The sequence below is a fragment of the Lepidochelys kempii genome, chromosome 1 (assembly GCF_965140285.1).
Source record: "Lepidochelys kempii isolate rLepKem1 chromosome 1, rLepKem1.hap1, whole genome shotgun sequence".
In the NCBI taxonomy this organism is placed as follows: Eukaryota; Metazoa; Chordata; order Testudines; family Cheloniidae; genus Lepidochelys; species Lepidochelys kempii.
This window is the reverse complement of record NC_136380.1, coordinates 100,077,232-100,103,401: the sequence shown is the minus strand read 5'-3', so window position 1 is coordinate 100,103,401 and position 26,170 is coordinate 100,077,232. Positions and strand designations below refer to the sequence as shown.

The 26,170-nt window shown below is 44.3% G+C and overlaps 1 protein-coding gene across 23 annotated transcripts in view; it reads left to right on the top strand.

Annotated features, from left to right (window-relative positions):
* The window catches only part of DOCK9 (dedicator of cytokinesis 9), a 335,502-nt gene that overhangs the window by 124,090 nt on the left and 185,242 nt on the right, over positions 1 to 26,170 (top strand). For all 23 annotated transcript variants that reach the window (XR_012159418.2, XM_073348476.2, XM_073348365.2 and 20 more), the window contains 3 exons: positions 1,259 to 1,328; positions 6,462 to 6,557; positions 11,944 to 12,078. Coding sequence is in view for 22 of the 23 variants with exons in the window: in XM_073348476.2 (XP_073204577.1) it covers positions 1,259 to 1,328; positions 6,462 to 6,557; positions 11,944 to 12,078 (301 nt within the window). In the remaining variant the exon portion in view is untranslated. The remainder of the gene's footprint in view (positions 1 to 1,258; positions 1,329 to 6,461; positions 6,558 to 11,943; positions 12,079 to 26,170) is intronic.

Below are 26,170 nucleotides of genomic sequence, written 5' to 3'. Positions count from 1 at the left end.
CAGCAAAGGGTGACTGGAGCTGCTTGGCCTGGCCATCCTTCTGTTCTCCTGATTGGCAGATCCCCAGGTCAAAACTTCTGCCCAGCTAGAGAAACCATGCGACCCACCAAACCTTGGACATGTGGTTTGGACCAAACTGTTCTACGGCCTCAGAGAGGGTTCGAGCTGTCACTAAAACAGACTTAGGCAGTCTCCAGCAGTCTTAGTCCCAGTTATACATGGAATCTCACTATTCTGGAAAATATGTGCCAGTTTGGGGGTAACTGCACCTTTGATACCCCCCCCCCATTGTTCTCGGAATGCTGTTCAGGTTTCAAGCCTTTAGTCTTCACCCCTCTCTGGGCAAGGACCTGTGTCCTTTCTCTCCAGACTGGAGTTTTTGGCAGCAGTTACTCCCGGACCCTTCATTGTGATGCACCCAAAAGCCAGTCTGCCTAAATCTGAGTCTGTTTAAACTCAGTCTTTATAACTGAAGTTCACTCTGTCTCTTGCCTCTCCTCTGGCATTGCTTTAAACCAGTATATGCAAATCACCCTGGGGACTGGTACTTCCCTAGCGCTCTTCACAATCTTGGGGACTGTAGTAATCACCCCCCACTGATTTTACCTGAGGAGCTGTAGTAACCCTCCCCTTATTGAGTTGTATACAGTCCCTGGCCCACAATGGTACATAAACATTCATAAACTTAATACAATATGGTCCCTAAAAGTACTGCGTGATATCTGTCACAATATGCTCCTCCCCACCTGCAGTCCTGACCCTAACAAATGACTAAATATACTCTACCTCCACCCACTAAAGACTATGACTGCCCTCAAAGTTGCAACACAACATAGTGGAACTTGTGGAGACTCAAATGTGGTTCTTGATTGACCCAAACTAAAAACCCAATGATTAATCAGTATAACATACGTTCAGAAATTAAATGCAAATACAGTATCTCAAAGTTAAGGATTTGACTGCTTGTCCTAAATCCTGTTCCCAGTCCAGAGGGGAATAGAAGGGAAAATTATGGTGCAGCAGCAGGAGAGCACTTACTCAGTCTAAGGTAGCTCTCCTCAAGCCAATAAGAAGCCTGGGCAGAAGATGCAACTGTGGAAAATGGCTTAGGTGAATTCTGTTCCACCAAGGAACACATATTAATGCCTATTAATAGTGAGATTTATATTTTCCTTTCAGAATAATTGTAAAAGGTTGGCTACTGAATGATCATATAAGTGATCACAAAATATCTGAGTATTAAGTTTTCTTTCTTTAGCAAAGGGACCAAATCAGAGAAACTTCCAGTTCATGTATATGAAGTTGATGAAGAAGCAGATAAAGATGAGGTGAGCAGATAATAATCTATTTCTTTCTATTCTGTAAGATTATTTCATTAGAAATAGTCTTTTAAATGTTTATATCAAGTAAAAATAGAGGTTTAATTAGTCATTTTAGACTTTAAAAAAGGTTTGAAAGTGGGAAATATATAAGTGCACTGGATGCTGGTTTTTAACCAGTCTTGTGTTCCCAATGTCTGTCATATGCATGGAGGAGAAATTCTGATTGAGAGAATGGGTTTGTGTTGGAGGTGAGGGGATTATAATTGGTGAGGACTGGTTTACACACAAACTTGCACCAAAATAACAAAATTTGCTTTCATGCAAGTCTGTGTGGACACTTGTTTTGAAATAAATGTTCCCTTTCAGTGTAACTTACAACTGAAGCAAAGTGGGATTAGAACAGTTTTATTCCAAAATAAGAAAGTCCGTGTACATACGTGTACACACACACACACTTGCACCTGAATAACCAAAAAAGAAAACATTAAAAATATTTAGTTACTTTGGTGTAAGTCTGTATGTAGACCGGTTCTGAGAATGTTAGAGAAAGCAGGAACTAATCAAAAATGGCTGAAACCTTTTTAATTATTTTCCTTCCAATCCTCTGCTTCCTGAGAACAGTGATTTCAGTAGTGCCAACTGGTTTAAAGAAGGTTTCGAACTTCAAAATATGTTTTTCAGCAAAAAACCTCTTTCTGTTGACGGTATACATTACATAGTTTTTATCGTGCTATATTTTAGAACAAAGGGATTGAATGTTGAGGCTGGTGCCTTCTTATCTCATAAATATTTCAACTCCCTTCTAGCACTGCGAAAGCCTTCAAGTAAGCTAACTCAATTTTGTATTTCTTATCAGATAAGTACTGCTGATAGTAATGCTCATGACTTACATAGTGCTTTTTAATCTTCAAAATACTCATAATCATTAATTAATTGTGTGTAAAATAGAACTAGTCCTTGATTGACTCAGTGGTGCAATAATCCAAGCCTAGTGGTTCGGTCGATAGGACACTGAATGAGAAGTCAGAAGATTTGAGTTCCATTCCTGCTTTGGGACTGATGTGCTTGGTGACCTAGAGCAAGTCACTTCACTTGTCTGTGCCCAAGTTTCCCCATCTGTAAAATGGGAATAATATTTCTAGAGTTCTTTGAGGTGAGATAAGACCTAAATATTATTATTTCTGAAGTCTAGCATTTCTGATATCACAGTTCATCACCACAAAAGCTGTTTAGATACCATTAAATGAATCAGGTGGCAAAGGAGCCTGAGTGTGAATAAGAAAAAATCAACTTTGCTACAATAGTTACAGTATTTCCGAATAAAGTTAAACAGGTGTAGGAAAAATACCACAACTCAAATACTGCAGTGTAATAAAATTTTGAATGGCAATCGCTCTAGAAGATGTCTGTTTATACATAAATGCCTCTGCAAACAATAATAATAGGAAAAGAAATCCAGAAAAAATGATTTCATTGGACACTTAAAAAAAGTGCCAAACAATACACAACTTCATGGATAAAACTGACCAAATAGAGCAAAAGGTTTTTCTTCTTTTGGACTGTAAGATAGGTGTTTTTGTGGGTAAAAAAAGTTCCTTTGTAAAATGATTTTTAGACACACAGCATGTAGAAAACAAAGTTATTAAGTTTGCAGATAATGGAAAAAATTAATGAAGAGCAAATAAGGAACAGTGATATCAAATTGAAAAGAAATGCACATGTACTAATAAAAGGATTTGGATAATTCAAGCTATTGGGTCAGCAGATAGCAAATGCTGTTTGATGTAGGTGAATTTTAAAATCAGCCTGAGAGTGAGGAATGAAGCTAGGGTGTAGGTGATTGTTTGAACAATAATCTGTTCAGAAGTAGGGTTTGGATCTTATTGTGGAAAAATCATTGAAAACATAAACCTAGCATGCAACAACAATGCGAACGGGGAAATGAGCCTATAATCTGTAGGAAACAGGAAGCGAATTTTCAATGCAAAAGCACTGTGCTGTTGGCCAGGGACTGTGCCTTCCTTTGAATTAACAGATGGAGCAGTATAAAAGTGCATTAGCTTTTCACCTCGGGAGACTTGAGTTCAAACTTCCTTATTTTCAAGTGGTGGAATAGGTGAACACACACTAATTCAGTTTCTACCACAAAAACATTACACAGTTCAGCAGAATTGGCAAACTCAGGTCAACAGAGGCCTGGAACTAGAAAAACAAAGTTGTGTTAAGTCAGAATTTAGGCCTGGTCTGCACTGAAAAGTTAGGTCAACCCAGCTATGTTGCTGAGGGTGTGAAAAATCCACACCCCTGAGTGCCATAGTTAAACTGACCTAACCCCTGGTGTAGACAGTGCTAGGTTGATGGAAAAATTCTGAATCTCGGGGAGGTGGATTACCTCTGCTGATGGGAGAATCCCTCCGGCTGGCATAGGTAGTATCTACCCTGAAGTGCTACAGCAGGGGTTCTCAAACTGGGAGTCAGGACTTCTCCGGGGGTCGTGAGGTTATTACATGGGGGGTCGTGAGCTGTCAGCCTCCACTCCAAACCCTGCTTTGCCTCCAGCATTTATAATGTGTTAAATATTTTAAAGTGTTTTTAATTTAGAAGGGGGAGTCACACTCAGAGGCTTGCTACATGAAAGGGGTCAACAGTACAAAAGTTTGAGAACCACTGTGCTACAATGATGCAGCTACACTGCTGTATCCTTTCAAATGTAGGCAAGCCCTTAGATACCCCTTCTCTTTTAATTTGTGCCAGAGAAAAGAGGGAGCTTGTAGTTGGAAACAGTGTTCCTCAGATGACTTACTGAGGTATTTATAACATACTAGTGCTGAGATACCAGAGTACTTTTCAAAGCAGTGGGCAGGGATTTGCGAGATTTTGAGTCGGGCTAGTGAATGTTAACATTTGATGGTAGGTCTCCTATGGCCCAACAGGCTAGGGGTGACTGGGACTAGGGGCCTGACCAGGAGCAAGCAAGCTCCTTAGTGAGACAAGGAAAGAATTGAGGCCTACTCAGAAATAATAGTAGTCCTGTGGGGGACTGCTGGACTGCCACCACCCTAAAACCATGTTGACTGGCATTTATGAATATATAGATTTAAGATTTAATTGTGCAGCCCTCTGCACATTTTTCTGGCTCCTAGCACACATGTATAGGGTGCTGCTAGCCAGAATGAATATGCACATTAATGGAGCTTTTAAAAGAATTGTTGTTCTTCTGTTTTAGTCTGTGGTACTAAACAATGTTAATTTGAAACAGTCCCCTGTAGATATACAAACTTCCATCCCATGCCCACTTGATAACTGGTTTGTTACTTCTTGATATCCACATGTGTTAGAGACTATTTCCCTCCTCTCTGTGCTTCTCTAGAGGGCTGAAACTACCCCTTCTAGTCCTCATTCATTCATTCTTTTGTCCTAACAGAATGGTTACCTCAGCTTGACATGTGGTGCTACGCTTGAAGACCACTCAAGCTTCAGCTAGTAGTGACTTATTTAACAGTGCTTCTTGTATGGGGCTTGTTACATTTGTGCTCCTTAGAATGTTCTGTTTTAAAATTAATTTTTGGGTGCAATTAAAGGTTTGGTTTTAAACCCAAAAGCCCTTGATAGCTTGGGTTCTGTTTATCTGAAGTACCTCATCTCTCATGTTACACCGGGACAATTGACATAATCTGGGACACTCAAGTTTGCAGTCTCTAAAGCTTTGTATATCTGAAGAATTTGCTAGGCATTCTCACATACATCCTCCCTGGTTTGGGCTACTGTGAAAACAAATCAGGCTCATGCTCCTGTGGCTCCACAGGCTTCAAGTCTTCTTCTGGTATTCGTTTAAGTCCTGGGCATAATCTTCCAAGCAATTAATGGATCAAGACCTATTTACATTTACAACTGTATTTTCATCAATGAATCCTTAAATCCTATGCTCCTCTGTCCTGGACTTTGATATGCATTGTTCCAAAGTGTGTGAAACCTGGGGACAAATCGTTCTTGGTGGAGGGGATCCACCTATGACATGAATTTCCAGAGGAAGTAAATGAGTCCGTGGTTTGACCATATTTAGGAAATGCTGCAAAACCTTCTTCCTCTTTGACAAAAACCTTTCCACCATAACAAGAATGACATTCACAACACTGACATACACTCCCTCCTCCCAAAACAACAACAAAATTGGACCTGAAACTAAAATTAAAAAAAAATCCCTACCCAAGCAGACTTTCTATATAGGGGTGGGCAAACTTTTTGTCCCAAGGGCCACATCTGGGTGGGGAAATTGCATGCAGGGCTGGGACAGGGGGTTGGGGTGCAGGAGGGGACTCAGAGCAAGGAGTTGGGGCAGAGGAGGGGTGTGGGGTACATGAGGGGGCTCAGGGAAGGGGGTTGGGGTGCAGGAGGGGGCTCAGGCCAGGGGTGCGGAGAGGGGTGTGGAGTCCGGGAGGGGGTGCAGAGTGCAGCAGGGGGTTGGGGTGAGGGGTGCAGGAGGGGTTTGGGCTTCGGCCCAGTGCCGCTTACCTGGACTGGCCCCCGGGGTGGCAGCGGCACACACCGGGGCCAGGCCGCACCACTGCTGAAAGTGGCTGGCACCAATTCCAGGGGGGGAGGGGTAGAGGGCTCCATGCACTGCCCTTGCCTATGGGTACCTCCCCTGAATCTCTCATTGGCTGCGGTTTCCCGTTCCTGGTCAATGGGAGGTGTGGGGGGCAGTGCCTGGAGGCGAGGGCAGCGGACGGAGCTGCAGGGATGTGGTGCCAGCCACTTCTGGGAGCAGCGTCAGGCCGCAGCGCCACAGGGTGGCAATCCCACAGACCGGATCCAAAGCCTGAGAGGCCAGATCTGGCCCACAGGCTGTAGTTTGCCCACCCTTGTTCTATACCCTGAAAATGGAAAACAGAGGATTCATGAAATGCAGTGAGGACTTAACTGTTGCTAACGGATTTTATGTGAAAGGTGCTTAGATACAATGGTAATGAGCAACAGTATAAAATCCTAAAATAGAGTTTTGAAGATTGTTATGATAATTCGACTACCTAATTGTAAGTTCAATTGTAAAAAGTATATGAAAGTTCATAAAATGTTACAATAATCTATCACAACAATTGTTGATGGAAAGCAGTTTCAGTTTGTGCAATTTTGTTTTAGGATGCAGCATCTCTAGGATCTCAGAAGGGTGGGATAACCAAACAAGGATGGCTGTACAAAGGCAATATGAATAGTGCAATCAGTGTAACTATGAGGGTAAGTTTACTGTGCCACACTAAAAGATGACTGTTTATAGATATTTAATATTTCAGTGTGATTCTTCTCTGAAAAGTAGATATGTATACTTTGCTTTTGTTAAAAAGAACATAGGGTTAAGAAGGAGAAGCTTCTGCTTACCTTATAGTAGCAAAATATAAAATTAAACAGAGAAGACTCCTGAAGACACACACTCTCAGACCAGGTCTCTTAAGAAAGTAGGTGTTGTTTTTACAGTCACTTTCAGATTAGAACTGTACTGAAAGGTGTAATTGTGATCAGAAAAGTGACCACGTAATATGGAACCTTCTTATTCTGATCACCTCCCTTTTGTATGTTGAGTCTGTTTTGCTTGCTTTATTTTTAACATTAGATAATTTCTAATTGCTTTTATTAGGACCACAGTACCGCCATACAGATATATGGAGAGTTAACTAAGATCTGGTTATAAAATCTTACTGGCGTAATTGAGAGAAATGGATAATCAACTTGACTTTCTGATCCCATGCAGGACTGGCAGCTAACATAATTTGTGAAACATTTCATTTATACAAAATTTGCGCATTTTACAGTTCCATTGAGAGAAACATAGAATCATAGAATATCAGGGTTGGAAGGGACCCCAGAAGGTCATCTAGTCCAACGCCCTGCTCAAAGCAGGACCAATTCCCAGTTAAATCATCCCAGCCAGGGCTTTGTCAAGCCTGACCTTAAAAACCTCTAAGGAAGGAGATTCTACCACCTCCCTAGGTAACGCATTCCAGTGTTTCACCACCCTCTTAGTGAAAAAGTTTTTCCTAATATCCAATCTAAACCTCCCCCACTGCAACTTGAGACCATTACTCCTCGTTCTGTCATCTGCTACCATTGAGAACAGTCTAGAGCCATCCTCTTTGGAACCCCCTTTCAGGTAGTTGAAAGCAGCTATCAAATCCCCCCTCATTCTTCTCTTCTGCAGGCTAAACAATCCCAGCTCCCTCAGCCTCTCCTCATAACTCATGTGTTCCAGTCCCCTAATCATTTTTGTTGCCCTTCGCTGGACTCTCTCCAATTTATCCACATCCTTCTTGAAGTGTGGGGCCCAAAACTGGACACAGTACTCCAGATGAGGCCTCACCAATGTCGAATAGAGGGGAACGATCACGTCCCTCGATCTGCTCGCTATGCCCCTACTTATACATCCCAAAATGCCATTGGCCTTCTTGGCAACAAGGGCACACTGCTGACTCATATCCAGCTTCTCGTCCACTGTCACCCCTAGGTCCTTTTCCGCAGAACTGCTGCCTAGCCATTCGGTCCCTAGTCTGTAGCTGTGCATTGGGTTCTTCCGTCCTAAGTGCAGGACCCTGCACTTATCCTTATTGAACCTCATCAGATGCCTTTTGGCCCAATCTTCCAATTGGTCTAGGTCCTTCTGTATCCTATCCCTCCCCTCCAGCGTATCTACCACTCCTCCCAGTTTAGTATCATCCGCAAATTTGCTGAGAGTGCAATCCACACCATCCTCCAGATCATTTATGAAGATATTGAATAAAACCGGCCCCAGGACCGACCCTTGGGGCACTCCACTTGATACCGGCTGCCAACTAGACATGGAGCCATTGATCACTACCCGTTGAGCCCGACAATCTAGCCAGCTTTCTACCCACCTTATAGTGCATTCATCCAGCCCATACTTCCTTAACTTGCTGACAAGAATACTATGGGAGACCGTGTCAAAAGCTTTGCTAAAGTCAAGAAACCATACATCCACTGCTTTCCCTTCATCCACAGAACCAGTAATCTCATCATAAAAGGCGATTAGATTAGTCAGGCATGACCTTCCCTTGGTGAATCCATGCTGGCTGTTCCTGATCACTTTCCTCTCATGCAAGTGCTTCAGGATTGATTCTTTGAGGACCTGCTCCATGATTTTTCCAGGGACTGAGGTGAGGCTGACTGGCCTGTAGTTCCCAGGATCCTCCTTCTTCCCTTTTTTAAAGATTGGCACTACATTAGCCTTTTTCCAGTCATCCGGGACTTCCCCGGTTCGCCACGAGTTTTCAAAGATAATGGCCAGTGGCTCTACAATCACAGCCGCCAATTCCTTCAGCACTCTTGGATGCAACTCGTCCGGCCCCATGGACTTGTGCACGTCCAGCTTTTCTAAATAGTCCCTAACCGCCTCTATCTCCACAGAGGGCTGGCCATCTCTTCCGCATTTTGTGATGCCCAGCGCAGCAGTCTGGGAGCTGACCTTGTTAGTGAAAACAGAGGCAAAAAAAGCATTGAGTACATTAGCTTTTTCCACATCCTCTGTCACTAGGTTGCCTCTCTCATTCAGTAAGGGGCCCACACATTCCTTGGCTTTCTTCTTGTTGCCAACATACCTGAAGAAACCCTTCTTGTTACTCTTGACATCTCTGGCTAGCTGCAGCTCCAGGTGCGATTTGGCCCTCCTGATAACATTCCTACATGCCCGAGCAATATTTTTATACTCTTCCCTGGTCATATGTCCAACCTTCCACTTCTTGTAAGCTTCTTTTTTATGTTTAAGATCCGCTAGGATTTCACCATTAAGCCAAGCTGGTCGCCTGCCATATTTACTATTCTTTCGACTCATCGGGATGGTTTGTCCCTGTAACCTCAACAGGGATTCCTTGAAATACAGCCAGCTCTCCTGGACTCCTTTCCCCTTCAAGTTAGTCCCCCAGGGGATCCTGGCCATCCGTTCCCTGAGGGAGTCGAAGTCTGCTTTCCTGAAGTCCAGGGTCCGTATCCTGCTGCTTACCTTTCTTCCCTGCGTCAGGATCCTGAACTCAACCAACTCATGGTCACTGCCTCCCAGATTCCCATCCACTTTTGCTTCCCCCACTAATTCTACCCGGTTTGTGAGCAGCAGGTCAAGAAAAGCGCCCCCCCTAGTTGGCTCCTCTAGCACTTGCGCCAGGAAATTGTCCCCTACGCTTTCCAAAAACTTCCTGGATTGTCTATGCACCGCTGTATTGCTCTCCCAGCAGATATCAGGAAAATTAAAGTCACCCATGAGAATCAGGGCATGCGATCTAGTAGCTTCCGTGAGCTGCCGGAAGAAAGCCTCATCCACCTCATCCCCCTGGTCCGGTGGTCTATAGCAGACTCCCACCACTACATCACTCTTGTTGCACACACTTCTAAACTTAATCCAGAGACACTCAGGTTTTTCTGCAGTTTCGTACCGGAGCTCTGAGCAGTCATACTGCTCCCTTACATACAGTGCTACTCCCCCACCTTTTCTGCCCTGCCTGTCCTTCCTGAACAGTTTATAACCATCCATGACAGTACTCCAGTCATGTGAGTTATCCCACCAAGTCTCTGTTATTCCGATCACGTCATAGTTCCTTGACATCACCAGGACCTCCAGTTCTCCCTGCTTGTTTCCAAGGCTTTGTGCATTTGTATATAAGCACTTGAGATAACCTGTTGATCGCCCCTCATTGCCAGTATGAGGCAGGAGCCCTCCCCTCACAGACATTCCTGCCTGTGCTTCCTCCTGGTATCCCGCTTTCCCACTTACCTCAGGGCTTTGGTCTCCTTCCCCCGGTGAACCTAGTTTAAAGCCCTCCTCACTAGGTTAGCCAGCCTGCTGGCAAAGATGCTCTTCCCTCTCTTCGTAAGATGGAGCCCGTCTCTGCCCAGCACTCCTCCTTCATGGAACACCATCCCATGGTCAAAGAAACCAAAGCCTTCTCTCCGACACCACCTGCGTAGCCATTCGTTGACTTCCACGATTCGACGCTCCCTACCTAGGCCTTTTCCTTCCACGGGGAGGATGGACGAGAACACCACTTGCGCCTCCAACTCCTTTATCCTTCTTCCTAGAGCCACATAGTCCGCAGTGATCCGCTCAAGGTCATTCTTGGCAGTATCATTGGTGCCCACGTGGAACTCTATGATGCACTTTCTATAGTAACTTCAGAGTATAACCTTAAAATCCATTGCCATTCATATTATTATTTGTATAATGTATGTTTTATACATGTTTAGTTTTTAAGTGGTGGGGCTGACTTTAAACTTACAGCCAATATCATGATATGATTCATAAATTGCTCACTCCCATCCCTGTTTTATCAGTATAATGAAACTTTCCCCGTTGGAAAATTAAATGGATGTAATTTTATTTGTGTGTGTGTGTGTATTAGGTTAAACAGAAAAAAGTTCTGTTTTTAAGCTGTGTGCACTGATGGCGTATTACATTATTAAAGCAAGTACAATAACTCCCCACTTATGTCCTCCCAGTTAACATTGTTTCGCTATTAGGACGCTGACCTATTAGAGAACATACTCCTTTAAAGTCCTGCAATGTTCCCATATAACAGGGGTCAGCAACCTTCGGCATGCAGCCCATCAGGGTAATCCCCTGGGGGCTGCAAGACTTTTTGTTTACGTTGACTGTCAGCTCCCAGTGGCCGCAGTTCACTGTTCCCAGCCAATGGGAGCTGTGGGCAGCAGCGGCCAGCATGTCCCTGCGGGCCCCCCCCCCCCACTTCCCGCAGCTTCCATTGGCGGGGAATGGTGAACTACGGCCAGTGGGAGCTGGGGGAGGGGCTGTGCCTGCGGACAGTCAACATAAACAAAATGTGTCGCGGCCCGCCAGCGGATTATCCTGATGGGCTGTGTGCCAAAGGTTGCTGACCCCTGCCTTACAATGTTCTTTAGCTCCAGCTCCTCCGCCCGCCTGGTGCTCCTGGCAGGGACTGGGTCAGGACGTGGGGGCTTGTCCTGCTCTGCCCATGAAGTGTTCCAGCCGAGGAGTGGATTGGGGGCTCAAGGGCTTGCCCTATTCTGCCCGGTGCTCCTGCCAGGGAGCGGGATAGGGGTGTGGGGCTTGCCCCATTCCGCCCGCCCAGGGCTTCTGCGTTGGGGCACAGGAGCTTTCCCCATTCTACCTGTCCGGGGCTCCTGTCAGGGAGGGTGGTGGTGGTGTGGGGGCGTGCCCTGTTCCGTCTGCCTGGGGCTCCTGCTGGGGAGCAGGCAGTGACCCTGCTTCCCAGTTGGCATTCCGGGTGGGTGGAATGGAGCAAGCCCCCACTTTGCTCCCCCACTATACCCCTGCCTCAACCAAGCTTCATAATCATTATTGGTGAGTACAGTATTACATTGTTTGTTTAAAATTATTTAAAACTTATACTGTATATGTATATATAATGTCTTTTGTCTGGTGAAAAAAATTTCCCTGGAACCTAGCCACCCCACCTATTTACATTAATTCTTATGGGGAAATTGGATTTGCTTAACATCGTTTTGCTTAAAGTTGTATTTTTCTAGAACATAGCTAGGATGTTAAGTGAGGGAGTTACTGTATGGATTTTGAAATATGGAATTAATAGTACTGCTGTTAACAATGCTTTTTTTTTTTTTAAACTAGTCATTTAAGAGAAGATTTTTCCACTTAATCCAACTTGGTGATGGATCATATAATCTCAATTTCTACAAAGATGAGAAAATATCTAAAGAGCCAAAAGGATCAATATTTTTGGATTCTTGTATGGGGGTGGTTCAGGTAAATATAATTGTACTGGCTGTTTTTTATATATTGTGCGTGTAGATGATGAATTTATTAGACCAGAATTTTTCAAAATCTACATAATTATCGTGGGATATAATTAAACACATACTGCATGCTTTTTAAATAGTCACATAAACAGGCAGGTGCGCTACATGTTAGGAAGAAAAGTAGTTGGATTTTGTAGGTTGTGTTTTAAATTTCAAAGTGGTTGTTTCTGAAAATGGACAAAGTCACTGATTTATGTTGTGTGTTTATAAGAAACACATGGAGGCAAGTAGCAAGACAAATAAATGAAGAAAGCATGATGAATTAATGAAAGCATAAAATTAAGTTCTGTTACATTTTGTGTAGTTACATGGGCTGTAAAATATTTTGCATAGCTTCTTGTGTGGGATTTTAGTTGTGGGAGTGGCATCATATTCACAGCCACCCTTCCAGATGTTTTCACTTGACCTTTTTACTTTTTAAAAATAAATGTTTGAAGCAAAAGATACAACTCTTTGGCCCAAAAGTTTTGCTCGTAGCAAGAGCCAGAGGATTGGTTTCATGGAGTTGTGTTATATGTTTATAGTACAGTATGTATCTGTTTTGTTAGAGCAGACCTGGAGACAACTGGGTTTTTCGGCTCTTAGCATTAATTCCTGAATCTGGACATAGTAACCTTTGTGGAAAGAATACATCTATAAATTATTTTGTATATGTATTTCTTTTCTTCCTTGCATAAACTTGTGTAGAGGCTTAAAAAGTTCCACCCAAAATTATTTTCTAAATAGCACAAAAATATTTGAATAAATCGATAATGTAAACTTGGCTGTAAAAGCCTTGTATTTGTAACACAATTACTTATGCATCAAGTTGATAAGATGATGTGATTTTACCGATATTATCTTGGTTTAGAAAGTTAGTCCTGGCTAAACCCACTGAAACTGTAGTTTGGTTCAAATTTAAATAGAACACAGAAAAGAGCAATAAAAGGGCATCGTGACCAGAAGTCTGTCTGCCATGTACCTCTTATTCACTCTTTCCCTGCCCTTCCCTATATCTTTGTCACCCCTGACTGAGATGATGTTAAATGCTAGCTCAGTTGTGCCAGTGCTGGGCCTGAAGCACATACTGTCCCCATAAACAAGAAGTCCCTTTCGCTGATTCTCCTTATGGTACTGTGATATAGATGACGGGGTGCAGTCTAGAATATTCCATCATTCATAGCATGGTGGAGCACTAAGACTCGGTAGGAAGCAGCTGGCGGGGACGAGGCACATGGGTCCACTAGGAACAGATGGGCTTGAATTTTTCACTATGAATGTATGTTGTGCAGAGGGAAGTGGCAAAGAGCAGACACAATATAGGGAAGGAAAGGTTGCCCACCAAGTGACAGTATTGTCAGTCAGTCCTCCCTCTCAACCAAACTCTGTCATTCCTCACTCTTTGGCTCCAGTGACTTAAACTGAAATCTGAGTGCATTGTCCTGCCCCCCCAGTTAGTTTTTTTTTTTTTTTTTTAAATCTCAGCATCCTAATCTTCAAATTCCAAAGGACAGAAATAGCTCATAAATATGAGAGCAGAGTTTTTCTTCCTGCTTTAGTCAAGTTTGTTAGTATTTACCATTATAAAGTTTTTGACCATTAGAAACCAACATAAAATCAAACTAAGCTGAAATTTGACCTGCAGCAAATTATTCTCCTCTGCCTCTTCTCCCGCCTGAACTTTTCCAACAAAAGTCCTCACTGTGTGTTTTGTGAATGACTGAGGAGCCTCTACTTTTGCCCATTCTAAAGTATCTTCCCTTGAAATCCTGTCCCAGGGTCTCATCTCTGTAGTTCAGGAGCCTTGTGGATAGGAGTTCCTTGTGGAGTGCTTACGCACTTTTGTCCAGAGGGTACTCTCATATTCTTACTGCCTTTATGTCCCCATTTCCCTGTTGCACCTAAGGTTGTGAGCCTGTACTCTTTTTATAAGTTATACTAGCATAAGGGGGGAAAAAACTTTTATAGACACTAAAAATCATAAACTCAGTAAAGACACTGGATTTTATGGCTCATTGTAATGGTCTGCAACCCATTAGTCCACCTTTAATCTATGACTGCAGAGATGTTAACAGCCCACTTCACTTTGAGTGGTCTCTTGCAACATGTGTTAACCCCGTATATTTAACAGTGTGTTCCACCTTGTATTTAGCTGTGACACTCTGAATACTTTTCCCGGACCTGAAGAAGAGCCCTGTGTAAGCTTGAAAGCTTGTCTCTTTCACCAACAGAAGTTGGTCCAATAAAAGATATTACCTCATCCACCTTGTCTCACAAACAAAAGACTTAGTTAAGGTTGCTCTCAGCAATAAACTAAATAATAAATTAGGAAATACAAAGTTAAGGATTAAAAATATGCAAAGATGAGCACTCTGAAGTTAGGAAATGCCAGAATGAACGTTGCCCATGCAACCTTAATTTTCCACCTTGTGTGTATGCATTCTGATATAGTTTTTAATTACACGCAGAAGTGATTATCTATGAAAAGTTTGGTGTAAGTGATTTGCCCAGCATCACATAAGAACTCGATAGCAGAAGCTGGGATAAAATCCAAGTCTCCAGAGCAGCATTTAACTGCCCTAACCATGAGGCTGTCCTTTCTCTTTCTGCAGTCTCCTGCCTCATTCACTACAAACCTTCCAGCTTCTGCAGCAAAAAAGGCCAGGGGTCCTACAGACAACATACTCCTTCACTCCAAAGTTCCAATTGATCCTCAGAGTAGATCCATCCTGTATGCTGAATGAACCAGGGGTCTTGTGTGTATTTAAAAAAAGATAATGTATTTAAAAATTACCATAATGCATACTCACAAGGCGGCTGAATTAAAGTTGCATGGCAACATTCATTCTGGCATTTCTTAACAAGTGTTTCTTGTAACCTTTTAATTTCCTGATTTTTATGGTTTAGTTTATTAATAAAAGCAAATTTAATTAATGTTAAACAACATTTATTTGTGAATGTTCTTAGTTTTTAAATTGAAAATATTTTCTATATGTACTGTTTAATAAGGCACTTGCAAATTTTTTGTCTTCAGTGTATGTTTTATCGTCACGGTCTTTGTGATGCTCCTTATTTTACCACTATGTCATGCTGACCAATGTTTTGAAAGTAAACTATATTCATAAACAAAATATGATTTTTACTGCAAATTCTAAATAATACTTATTTTAAATTATGTAACAAGACTGAATAGGGACTCACTTTTATAATTTCCTGGTTTTTTAATGTAAATATTAAAGATATAGCCCCCAGTTTGTAAGAAGCATATAAATAATATATATGAAAAGGAGCTGTAATTTTATCTTATTTTCATGTAACCCTTTTTGAGGAAAGTAGCAAACAATCACCCTTTTAAAAGAAATCATGTAATTTACTACAGTACAAACTAAAGGAGTACAGTGGGAGGTTCTGAAAACACAATGTGCTTTTATGTCAGTTCTACTGTGACCTTTCTTTGTAATAATGTTAGTGTCGTCTGATGTAAATCAGTTATCACAGTCAGCTGTTGCCATGACAACCTGGGCCCTAGTGACACTTCCCAGAATGCCAGTGAACTGGAGTGAGTGCGTGACTGATAATCTGTGACGTCTCAGTATTGCCGCTCAGGAAGCAGCAGAAGACAGTAATTGTGCATAGTGTGTGTGTGGGAGGGAGGCAAAATCAGGCTTTTCTGGTGTTCCAGTTTCCCCAAATTTCCTGAAAACAGCCTTCAGACAAAACACACATGGAGACAATGACATAAATAATAATTAGTGGCTGAAATTTGGAAATTCCCCATGGCATGTTTACAAAAAAGGGTCCTGTAAGAAGGTGAAACAGAGGTACAGACTCTGTAAAATAGAAAATTCTGACACAACTTTAACTATTGTCTTGCTACTGGGAGTAAAATATATATTCATCAGTTTAAGATTTGCACTTTTGACTCATACAACCTCATAATCAATTAAATTGCACAAGCCATTCATCCATGTTAATTTGTCTTGGCACTTTGGATTTAAAGACCACTAATTTCTGCTCCAAACGATCAGTAAAATATCAAAAACATGAAATCTCTCATCAAAACTCACTTTTGCTGAGAAGCCAGGAAGAAATCAACCAATTAATAATAGCTCAGTTAAAAAGCAGTTTTGGCAGCTGGAGGAAAAAAACCTTTCGTATTATTTTGGACCATGAGGTTGTGCACAGTGACCCTGTGTAGATGCACGGTTTTATTACCATTAATCTTGTCCTATCTCCCTTGTTGCCCACAATAATTTGCTGTATGCACTTCTTGTATTTTAGTATTTGTATTGCAGTATTGTCTAGAGGCCCAATTGGGGAACATGGCCTCAGTTCAAAAGGAACTGTATGCTCATATACTGAAAAGACAGTCCATAACTCAAAGAACATATCTATTAAGGCCCCAAATCCTGCAAAGATGCCTTTGTATGTTTAACTTAATGCACTGTGAGTAGTCCCATTGAAATTAATAGGAATACTCAGCGTGTAAAGTTAAACACATGCCCGAGTCTTTGTAGTATAGGGGCACAAAGTACTTGTTTCAAATCAGATATTCTTTGTAGCAAGGACTGGATCCTTCTGTGTGTTTGTACAGTGCTTTCCACAGTGGACCCCCAATCCTGAATATGGCCTTTGGGGTGCAACCAAAACACAAATTTTAAAAATGTTGAGTTGCACACCCAACAAACTTAAAATAATCAAAACCAAGTTTGCTTTATTTATGAAGTTTGTAAGGAGCACATTTCAACTGCTTTAACCTTATGTTGAATTAATGAGAAAAACCTTGGTGAGCCCATGCTGCAATGTTTTTTCAATTTACTGTATAAAAATGTTGTGAATAGAGATGAAATATTCCTTTAGTACATATATAACGTTGATCAGTGAATTGTGCAGTAAATGGACTGTAGGCCCATATAATATATGCAGTTTAACCACTTAAATAAACATACAAATAATCTAACCCAAATGAGTCAGTTGTTTTTAGTCTCTTAGGTTAATGCCCTGCAAACTAAGGCCCAGGTCATTCCCTCTGATTAAAAACCACTGAGAGGAGTCTGAAATCATTACAAAGATCCCCTCTGAGTGCCTCCCAAATTGTTTCACTCTGTCTCTTCCCCTCCTCTCCCAGTGCTTGGCACAAAACAGACCAAAAGAACACATCCAGAAATGTGGCATATTCTAGGGCATCTTGCAGGAGGGAAGGGGTCATCTGTAGGGAGGCGCTGTGTATTTGTACTGGCTCTGAACCCCAGCATCCTTCCCCCATCCTTGGTAAAGAGGGAAGAAAAAGCTACTTATATATTTTTATTCTCCTTCACTCATATCCTGGTGACCTGCAAAGCTCAGGATAGGATAGGATTTGGCCATAAACTGTGGTCATTGTCGAGAAAGTGACTTTTTAAAAAATGGTAGCATGTTAGTCAACAAGAGCTGCTGCCTCCGTTTATCTGGGGTTGTATCTATTTACTTTCATAACAGAAATGAAGTTTTTACTGTTAACTTTTTAGAGCTAGCACAGCTATGAGAAAGTTAAGTGAATTTTGTTGTGGCTGATATATTAACATAACTGTTAATTAAGCAGATTCTGCCATCAGTCACACTTGTGCTGCATCTCTGAAGACCGTACAATTGGGTAGATGTAACTGAAGGCACTTGAGATTTTGGATTGCAAAATCTTAATTACTGACAGTAAGGTACGACAAGAAAAGACCAGAACTTAATTTCTAGGTACCACACTGATTTGAGCTTGTAAAATAGAAGTAATAAAGGTCTGGATCTTGAAGTTCTGAAGGTACAATTACATTTGGGGTCACTATGCCTCAGTAGGTCACTGCTAAGACTACCAAATTCAGGACAGACACCTGAGAAATCGGTCAGACTCATCACAAACTGGTGGTTACTCTATTATTAGATTATAACCAAGCCAGTAACAAAAAGGGAACTTGTCTCACCACACTGGTTAACAAGAAGCCAAAAATGTAGTCTCCTTAGGCATTCTAACTCTTGGCTCACCACTCAGACACTAGACTTTATGATGAGTGGTTACTGAAAACCAATTTTGTCAAATATAGGGTCCTTATAATCCCAATAAACCAATTCCAACAAATATAGGGTCCTTCTAATCCTACTTAGCCCAGTCAATATATAACTTAGATCTTTTTTATGTGGATTCCAAATGTGGGTGTGTATGCGTGCCATGTGCCAGAGCTGGAACTGCTTGTAGTAGTGTCTGTTGACCGGCACGTGTTACATGCATCAGCCGTGTGATGTGTCCTTTGAGTCTGTGGGGGTCAACGCTTCTCCTGCATGGCTAGAATCAGAACCCCTGTTCCTCGGTGCTCATAGCTTGCTAAGAGAGCTCTTGTCCGTTCCTTCTGTAAATAGTTTTTCTAGTTGTATATAGTTGTCTAACAGTTTTTAGTCATTTAGATCTCCCCTGCTGGATTTTTTTCCCCTTGCGGGACACTCCCCCGTCCTGGGGACTATGCTCTGGCAAGCCGGCTTCAAAAGGTATGCTATGTGCTCGTGCTCCTTCTCTGTGAGTGACAAGCACCAATGCTTTCTCTGTTGTCTTGGTGAAGCCCACGCTGGTGCCAGTTCTCCATCTGCTGCTCATTCCTACCTCAAACTCGGGAAGCTAGGGAACTTCGCCTCCGCAAAGGCCTGGTGGAGGAGACTTAATCGGATCTGGCACTGACAGATCTGCCAGAGTGATGCCTGTCACTGATGGTGAGTGCCTCCGTGGGCCCTTCCAGCGGTATTGACACAACTGCCAAAACCCCACCATGCACATAAGAAACACACAGGCATAAGGGCGGCTCCCTGACGGGGATCATCTCTAAATACAGTGTTGCCATCCCAAGCGGTGCCAGGTCAGGTGAGAAGTTGCGTGTTGACTCAGCTGCTCCTTCTCCTAAGAAATCTCATATAGAGAAAAGTCCAAGACCTGCCAGCACTGTCTCCAGTATTGGTACCGAGTTTGCCGCCTTCATCTCTGGCACTGTCAACACCTTCATGACCATCCAGACTTTCATGCCCAGTCCCGCCCATGCTGGGACGCTTGTTCCCTGTGATACTTATGGCCAATCTCATGCTGCTATGCATGGGCTCCCCTCAGCGCTCTGGGTCTCCAGTCACCTTGAGGCTTCCATCTCCTTCGGATGAGTCTTTCCTTCTCTGGCAGCATCTTGCTCTGCATCATCTCTCACCGCTGGTATTGCCGGTGGCTGAACCTCTCCTGCTCCAGGACTGCCCTGTTCTGCTTTGTCTTGTGCTGGCAGCACCGATGGCCTGGCCTCTGCCGGACCCGTCCTCCAGTTCTGAGTGGTCTCCTGAGCCAGACTCCCCATTCTCTCCTGCACGCTCCTGTAGCCTGGACCCCCAGAACCAGCCCTACCTGCCAGCGTATGGCCCTTCCCCCAAGGCATGGTTCCATTAACCCTGAGGGGCTGTTGATGCCCAGTGACCCATATGCCTGGCCCTACTGGCGCACTTGGTATTCTTACCAAGACTGCAGTGTACTGCCGCTGCCAAATCACCAGCCAGCCCCTACTCGCACTACTCCTCCTCCCGTCTACAACAAACCCCAGGACATTGCTGCACCTACCAGAGCCGCCTCGTCCCGAGACCAGCCCTACCCTCAATGCCTGCAAGAGCTGTCTCTCCACTGTCTGCACACACAGCGACCTCACTATTCTGCCTCTGCCACCTCCACCTTCCAACAGCATCCATCCATGCAGTCTTTTGGACTCTTTCCCCGAGATCTGCGAACCCCTCTCAGCCCCTTCCCTGGCTCCTCAGATCGTTTTTGGGGACTGTCTTGCCCTGTTTTCCCACCACTGAGGAAAGATCGCCACCGAACGCTGTGTGCTGGACGTTTTTCACCAGGGGTACCTGATAGAGTTCTCCTTTCCTCCTTGTCACCCGCCCCATGGAACCCTGGGGATCCTTCCCAGTGCAGTCTCCTCTGAGAGGAAGTGGATACCCTTCTCCAGAAGAGTGCCATAGAACACATCCTGTGCTGGTACCATGGCCGTGGTTTCTACTTTTCTTATTTCCTTGTCCAATAGAAGGTGTGTGTGTGTGTGTGTGTGTGTGTACGCGCAGAGGAGTGGGGAGGGTGGGGAGTGGCCACCGCCCCATTCAGGATCTCCGGTCATTGAACAAATTCATATGCAAGTTCTGCTTCTGGATGGTCACACTCCCCCTTGTTATCCCATCCCTTCCCCATGGAGCGTGGCTTGCAGCTCTCGTTATGGAAGATGTGTATTTTCATATAGACATCCACCCCACTCATCGTAAGTTCCTCCGCTTCACATTGGGTTGCTTCCACTATCAGTTTTGGGTCCTCCCTTTTGGGATTGCCACCCTTTCCATGTCTTCATAAAGGTCTTTGCAGTCATTGTGGCCTAAATGTGCCGTCTAGGCCATTCCATATTCACTTAGCTGGACAACTGGCACCTTGTTGCACCGTCTCTCAACTGCCTCCTTGCCGCTTATCCAGATCCTCTGCGTCCTTCTCACTAGCCTGGGGATCTGCATCAATGAGGACAAGTTGGTTCTCGACCCTGCCTGTACACTCACCTTCATAGGGGCTCAGTAATGGCTTGCGCCTTTCTCCCATTGGGCCAATTCACTTCCCTCACTCTGCTCATTATGCTACTACATCACCGTTCATGTACACGCATCTGGTAGTTCCTCTCCCTTCTTGGCCATGTGGCGGTCTTCACCTCAGTCATACCATGTACCCACCCTCATATGTGCTGCCTCCGGCTGTGGCTCTGGTAAGGCTGCAACCTACAGTTGGACCGCTTGTGCAAGCCAATCCTGATCCCCGCCTCCATCCTGGCTTCCCTCACCTGGTGGTGCCAAGTATCAGAGCGGTAGCCGTGTTTGTCTGTATCCACAAAAACAGCGAGGAGTCCGGTGGAACATTAAAGACTAGCAGATTTATTTGAGCATAAACTTTTGTGGGTAAAAAACCTACTTCTTCAGCTGCATAGAGTGAAAATTACAGATATAGGCATAAATGTACTGGCACATGAAGAGAAGGGAGTTACCTTACAAGTGGAGAACCAGCGTTGACAAGGCCAATTCAGTCAGGGTGGATGTGGTCCACTCCCAATAACTGATGAGGTGTCAATACCAAGAGAGGGAAAAATTGCTTCAGTAGTGAGCCAACCACTCACAGTCCCTATTCAAGCCCTGACCAGGGGTATTCTATAAACCTGGAAATCCTGGATGTCCCATCATCTCAGGCATTGGCACTCTTACAGCAGGATTATCTGGCTATTTGGACTCTCTCCTCAGACCCTACGCTACGAGCACTCCTAGCTATCTTCGAGACACCACCGACTTCCTGAGGAAATTACAATGCATTGGTGATCTTCCTGAAAACACCAACCTCGCCACCATGGATGTAAAAGCTCTTTACACCAATATTCCACACAAGGATGGACTACAAGCTGTCAGGAACAGTATCCCTGAGGAGACCACGGCACACCTGGTGGCTGAGCTTTGTGACTTTGTCCTCACCCACAACCATTTCAGATTTGGGGACAACTTATACCTTCCCGCCCATTCTCCTTCTCCTGCAAGTCCTACGCAAGGTGTGGTGAAATCACATGGCAGTAATTCTCATAGCTCCCTCCTGGCCTCACCAATATTGGTTCACCAATCTCCTCCATCTCTTCGCTTCCTCTTCATCCCCCTTCCCTGCCTCACGAATCTCTTCACACAGGTGCACGGCCACCTGCAGCACCCCACTCCACAGCCTGGTATTTGGATGGGGCTTGCTTGTAGACAGGGTGTGCTTCGCCGCCGTGCACAACATCCTCATTCACAGCAGATGGCCGTCAACTAGAGCCTGCTACCAAGCTAAATGGTGACGCTTCAGCACCTGGGCACATCGCCACCTTTACTCTCTGGACTCCGTCTCCATTCCCATCCTTCTGGACTACCTCTTTCACCTTTGACAGTCTGGCCTCTCCCACTCCTCTGTCTGCATTCACCTGGTGGCACTCAGTGCCTGCCTTCCCTCTGTGGATGGGCTTTCTATCTTCGCTCATCTGACTCTATTGCCTGATTCCTTCGCAGCCTTCTCAACACTCTCCCATACAAATGGAAGCCTTCCCCCTTTTGGGACCTTAATCTCATCCTCTCCGCCCTCACTGAGCCACCATTTGGAGCCCTGACGACCTGTTTTCTCACCCATTTCTCCATGAAAGTAATGCTTTTGGTGGTGATTACCTCAGCACGATGAGTTAGCGAGCTGGCGGTCATGATGGCTGACCCACCCTTTACTGTCTTCTGCAAGGACAAGGTCTCCCTGTGCCTTCACCCCAAATTTCTACCCAGGGTGGCTCCCTGTTCCACCTCAACCAGTATATACACCTACTGGTCTTCTACGCTAAACCGCACGCCTTTCCCAGGGCACGCACATTACACTTCCTTAATGTCTGTCGGGCACCGACCTTTTATCTCCAAAGCACCCACGCCTTCCATGCTGCACCCCAGCTCTTCCTCACCATCGCAGAGCGCTGCCAGGGCCGCGTCCCCAGCTCGCAACACCTCCAAAAGGATCTCCCATTGTATTGAGAAATACTGTATTCTCTCTCACGTTTTTCCCCCCTCTCCTCTGGGAGTCACGGCCCAGTCCAGGCGGGCACATGCTTCCACTTCAGCCTTCCTTGTGAGCGTTGCGTGGCAGGACATTTGTAGGGCGGCCATGTGGTCCTCCGTCCATGCCTTTTCTACTCACTATACCATCGCCCCTGTGGCAGTTGGACATACTATCCTACAGACTGTGACTTCTTGTGAGCTACTCTCCCACGACTGGAATCCATATAGAGACTATCACTTGAAGAAGAGGAGGCGGTTACTTACTGTAACTGAAGGTTCTTTAAGATGTGTGGACCCTATTTGGCTTCCCATACTCACCCTCCATCGCTTGCTGACAGGAGGGACCTGGAGCTGTGTTGACTCGGTCCACGCCGCTTCCAGCAGCTCCCATTGGCCTGGAGCAGCAAACCGCGGCCACTGGGAGCCGCGATCGGACGAACCTGCAGATGCGGCAGGTAAACAAACCGCCCCGGCCCAGCAGGGACTTTCCCTGAACAAGTGGCGGAACAAGTTTGGGAACCGCTGGCTTGGAGATACCAAGAGATACTGCCCTGGTATCAACTTACCTCTGGACCTATAATGTACAACGGTGACTCCCTTCCTTGAGGTGCATCCTGAGGAAGAAACCCCCTGCTGGAGATACACCCAGCAAACCTGGGAAGGGTAACCCTGGATTCCAGCCCTGTTCCCTTATGCCCCACCTGATTGGGCTTATTGGAACTCATGGTTCACATATTGTAACCAGCTCTACAGGGTTCATAAGAGGACATGCCAAAAGCAACACCTGCCTCCTCGGACCCTGCTCCACAGGAGGAACTTACAGAAGAGCAAGAGCCAGCTGGGGAAAAAGAAACCCTACATTCCCACAATTCTCTTCCTCGCCAGATGAGCCTCTTATGTTTTCCCCACCATCTTACGCTGATGATTTCAAGGCCTTTTAAGCCTTATACTATGAATAGCAGAAACTTTACAAATTCCATTAGAGGAGCTATAAGAACCCCAACATTCCCTGTTGGACATTCTCCATACATCTCCTATGGGCAAAATTTGCCATACCCATCAGTGATGCTCTAATGGTCTTATCGCATAGAGTATGGCAAACTCCAGCTACCATGTCGCCTACATATGACTGGGCTGACAAAAAATACTATATTCCACCCAGTGGCTAAGAGCATTTTTTTCTCCTAACCTAACTCCTTGGTTATAGAGGTCATCAACAAATGAAACATGCAACATTGGTCCCAATTGACACCATCTGAAAAGGAACTGAAATAGCTGGCGCTTCTTGGGCACAAAAGCTACTCCTCTGCCTCTTTACAGTTCAGAGTAGACTATTACCAAGTCCTGGTTGCAAAATATGATTTTACAAATTATCTAAAGTTTTAACCTTTTATTGAACACCTAGCACAGGACGAGATGGAACAATTTCAAGCTCTCATAATGGAAGGCCAGACAATTGCCAAAGCATCTCTCCAATTCTCACTTGATGCTGCCAGTACAGTTGTATGTCCTATGGCTATGGCAGTAGTAATGCATCAAGCTTCTTGGCTGCAGTCCTCTGGCCTCCCCCAAAAGGCACAAAACACCAAAAGGATCTCCCTTTTAAGGAATCGTAGTCAGTGATGCCACAGACAGGCTCCATCATACACTTGAAGACTACTGAGCAACACTACAATCTCTGAGGAGCTATACATCTGTGACAAAGAGAATGTACAGTAGATGGCAGATGGCTCAGTGGTCTTGCCCAGTCCACTACCAGCCAGCGAGACCAGCTGAACATCCAAGAAAAGTCCATATTCGCTAGGAAAGGACCTTCTTCTACAATCACTTTCAAGTTGGCAATGTCTTCAAAACGACCATTTTGACCTGTTGGTCAAGGGTCCTAACTGTCTCCCTCTCCAGATTCTACACTGCGCTATTCCTCCCTCCACCATTATGGGGATTGCCTCTCACGTTTTCTGCCTTCTGTGTAGCTAATCACCTCAGACAGATAGATCCTGTAGCTGATTTCATCCAGTTTAGCTCCTTCCTTCCCCCAACCCTGTTCACCATCCCTCTTCAGGGACCCTTCTAATGAGGGTTTCTAGTGGCAGGAGGTACAATCTCTTCTAATAGTAGGGGTAATCAAAGCTCTTCCACTAGACTTCTTCAAGAGAGGGTTCTATTCTTCTTTTACTTTCTGATCCCCAAGAAAAGCTGAGGCTGGAGACCAATTTTGGACCTCAGCACTTAAAAAACCTTGTTCCACTCTCAGTGGTTCAAAATGGTAACTGTAGCAGTGATAATTCCATTGCTGGATCCAGGAGATTAGTTTGTCTCCCTTGACTTTCAGGATGCTTGTTTTCATATATCCATGCGCCCCTCACTCAGGTATTTCTTGTTTTTCCTAGTGGGCAGGTGTCAGGATTCCCTCCCCACTCTGAATTCTAGGGTACAGATGTGGGGACCCGCATGAAAGACGCCCTAAGCTTATTTCTACCAGCGTAGGCTAAAAACTTCCCTAAGGCACAAATCTCTATTTGTCCTTGGACTGAGGTATGCTGCCACCACCAAATGATTTAGACAAAGAATCAGGGAAAGGACCACTTGGAGTTCCTATTCCCACAAAATATCCCCCCAAGCCTACACCCCCTTTCCTGGGAGGCTTGAAAATAAACAAGGTGAGCACAAACCAGACCCTTGGGTTCGTAGGACACTAAAAACCCAATCAGATTCTTAAAAAACAGAACTTTATTATAAAGAAGAAAAAAAAAGTAAAAGAAGCACCTCCTGTAAAAATATCTTCCATCCTGATTTTACAGACAATCAGATTCAAAACACAGAGGATTTCCCTCCAGGCAAAACTTAAGTTACAAAAAACCAGGGATAAACTTTCCTCTAGCACAGGGAAAATTCACAAGCTAAAACTAAAGATAAATTAATGCATTTCCTTGCTTTACTTACAATTTTTGTAATCTAGATGCTTAGTTCAAGTAAGGCTTTGGGAGATATATTTTCCCTGTCCTGATTCCTCGCTGACCTGGAAAGAACCAACAAAAAGAACAAAGCAAAAACCTTCCCCCACAGATTTGAAAGTATCTTCTCCCCTTATTGGTCCTTTTAGTCAGGTGCCAACCAGGTTACCTGAGCTTCTTAACCCTTTACAGGTAAGGAGGGATTTTATGATACCCTTAGCTGTATGTTTATGACAGCAGGGAACACTACCATTATTGCATATTACCCTTCGGCCTTTCCACCCTCCCACCCCCCCTCCGAAGGGTCTTCACTGAAGTTATCTTGGCTATCACAGCCCATCTTCTCCAGTTGGGAATAATCAAATTTCCATACCTGGTCAATTGGCTCCTGAAAGGTGGCTAATTTCTCAAGGTACAGATAGCAACTACCAAGGCCCCGTCCTTGTTTGACTCCTTGGGCCTCTGGCTCAATGCAAAAAAGTCTGT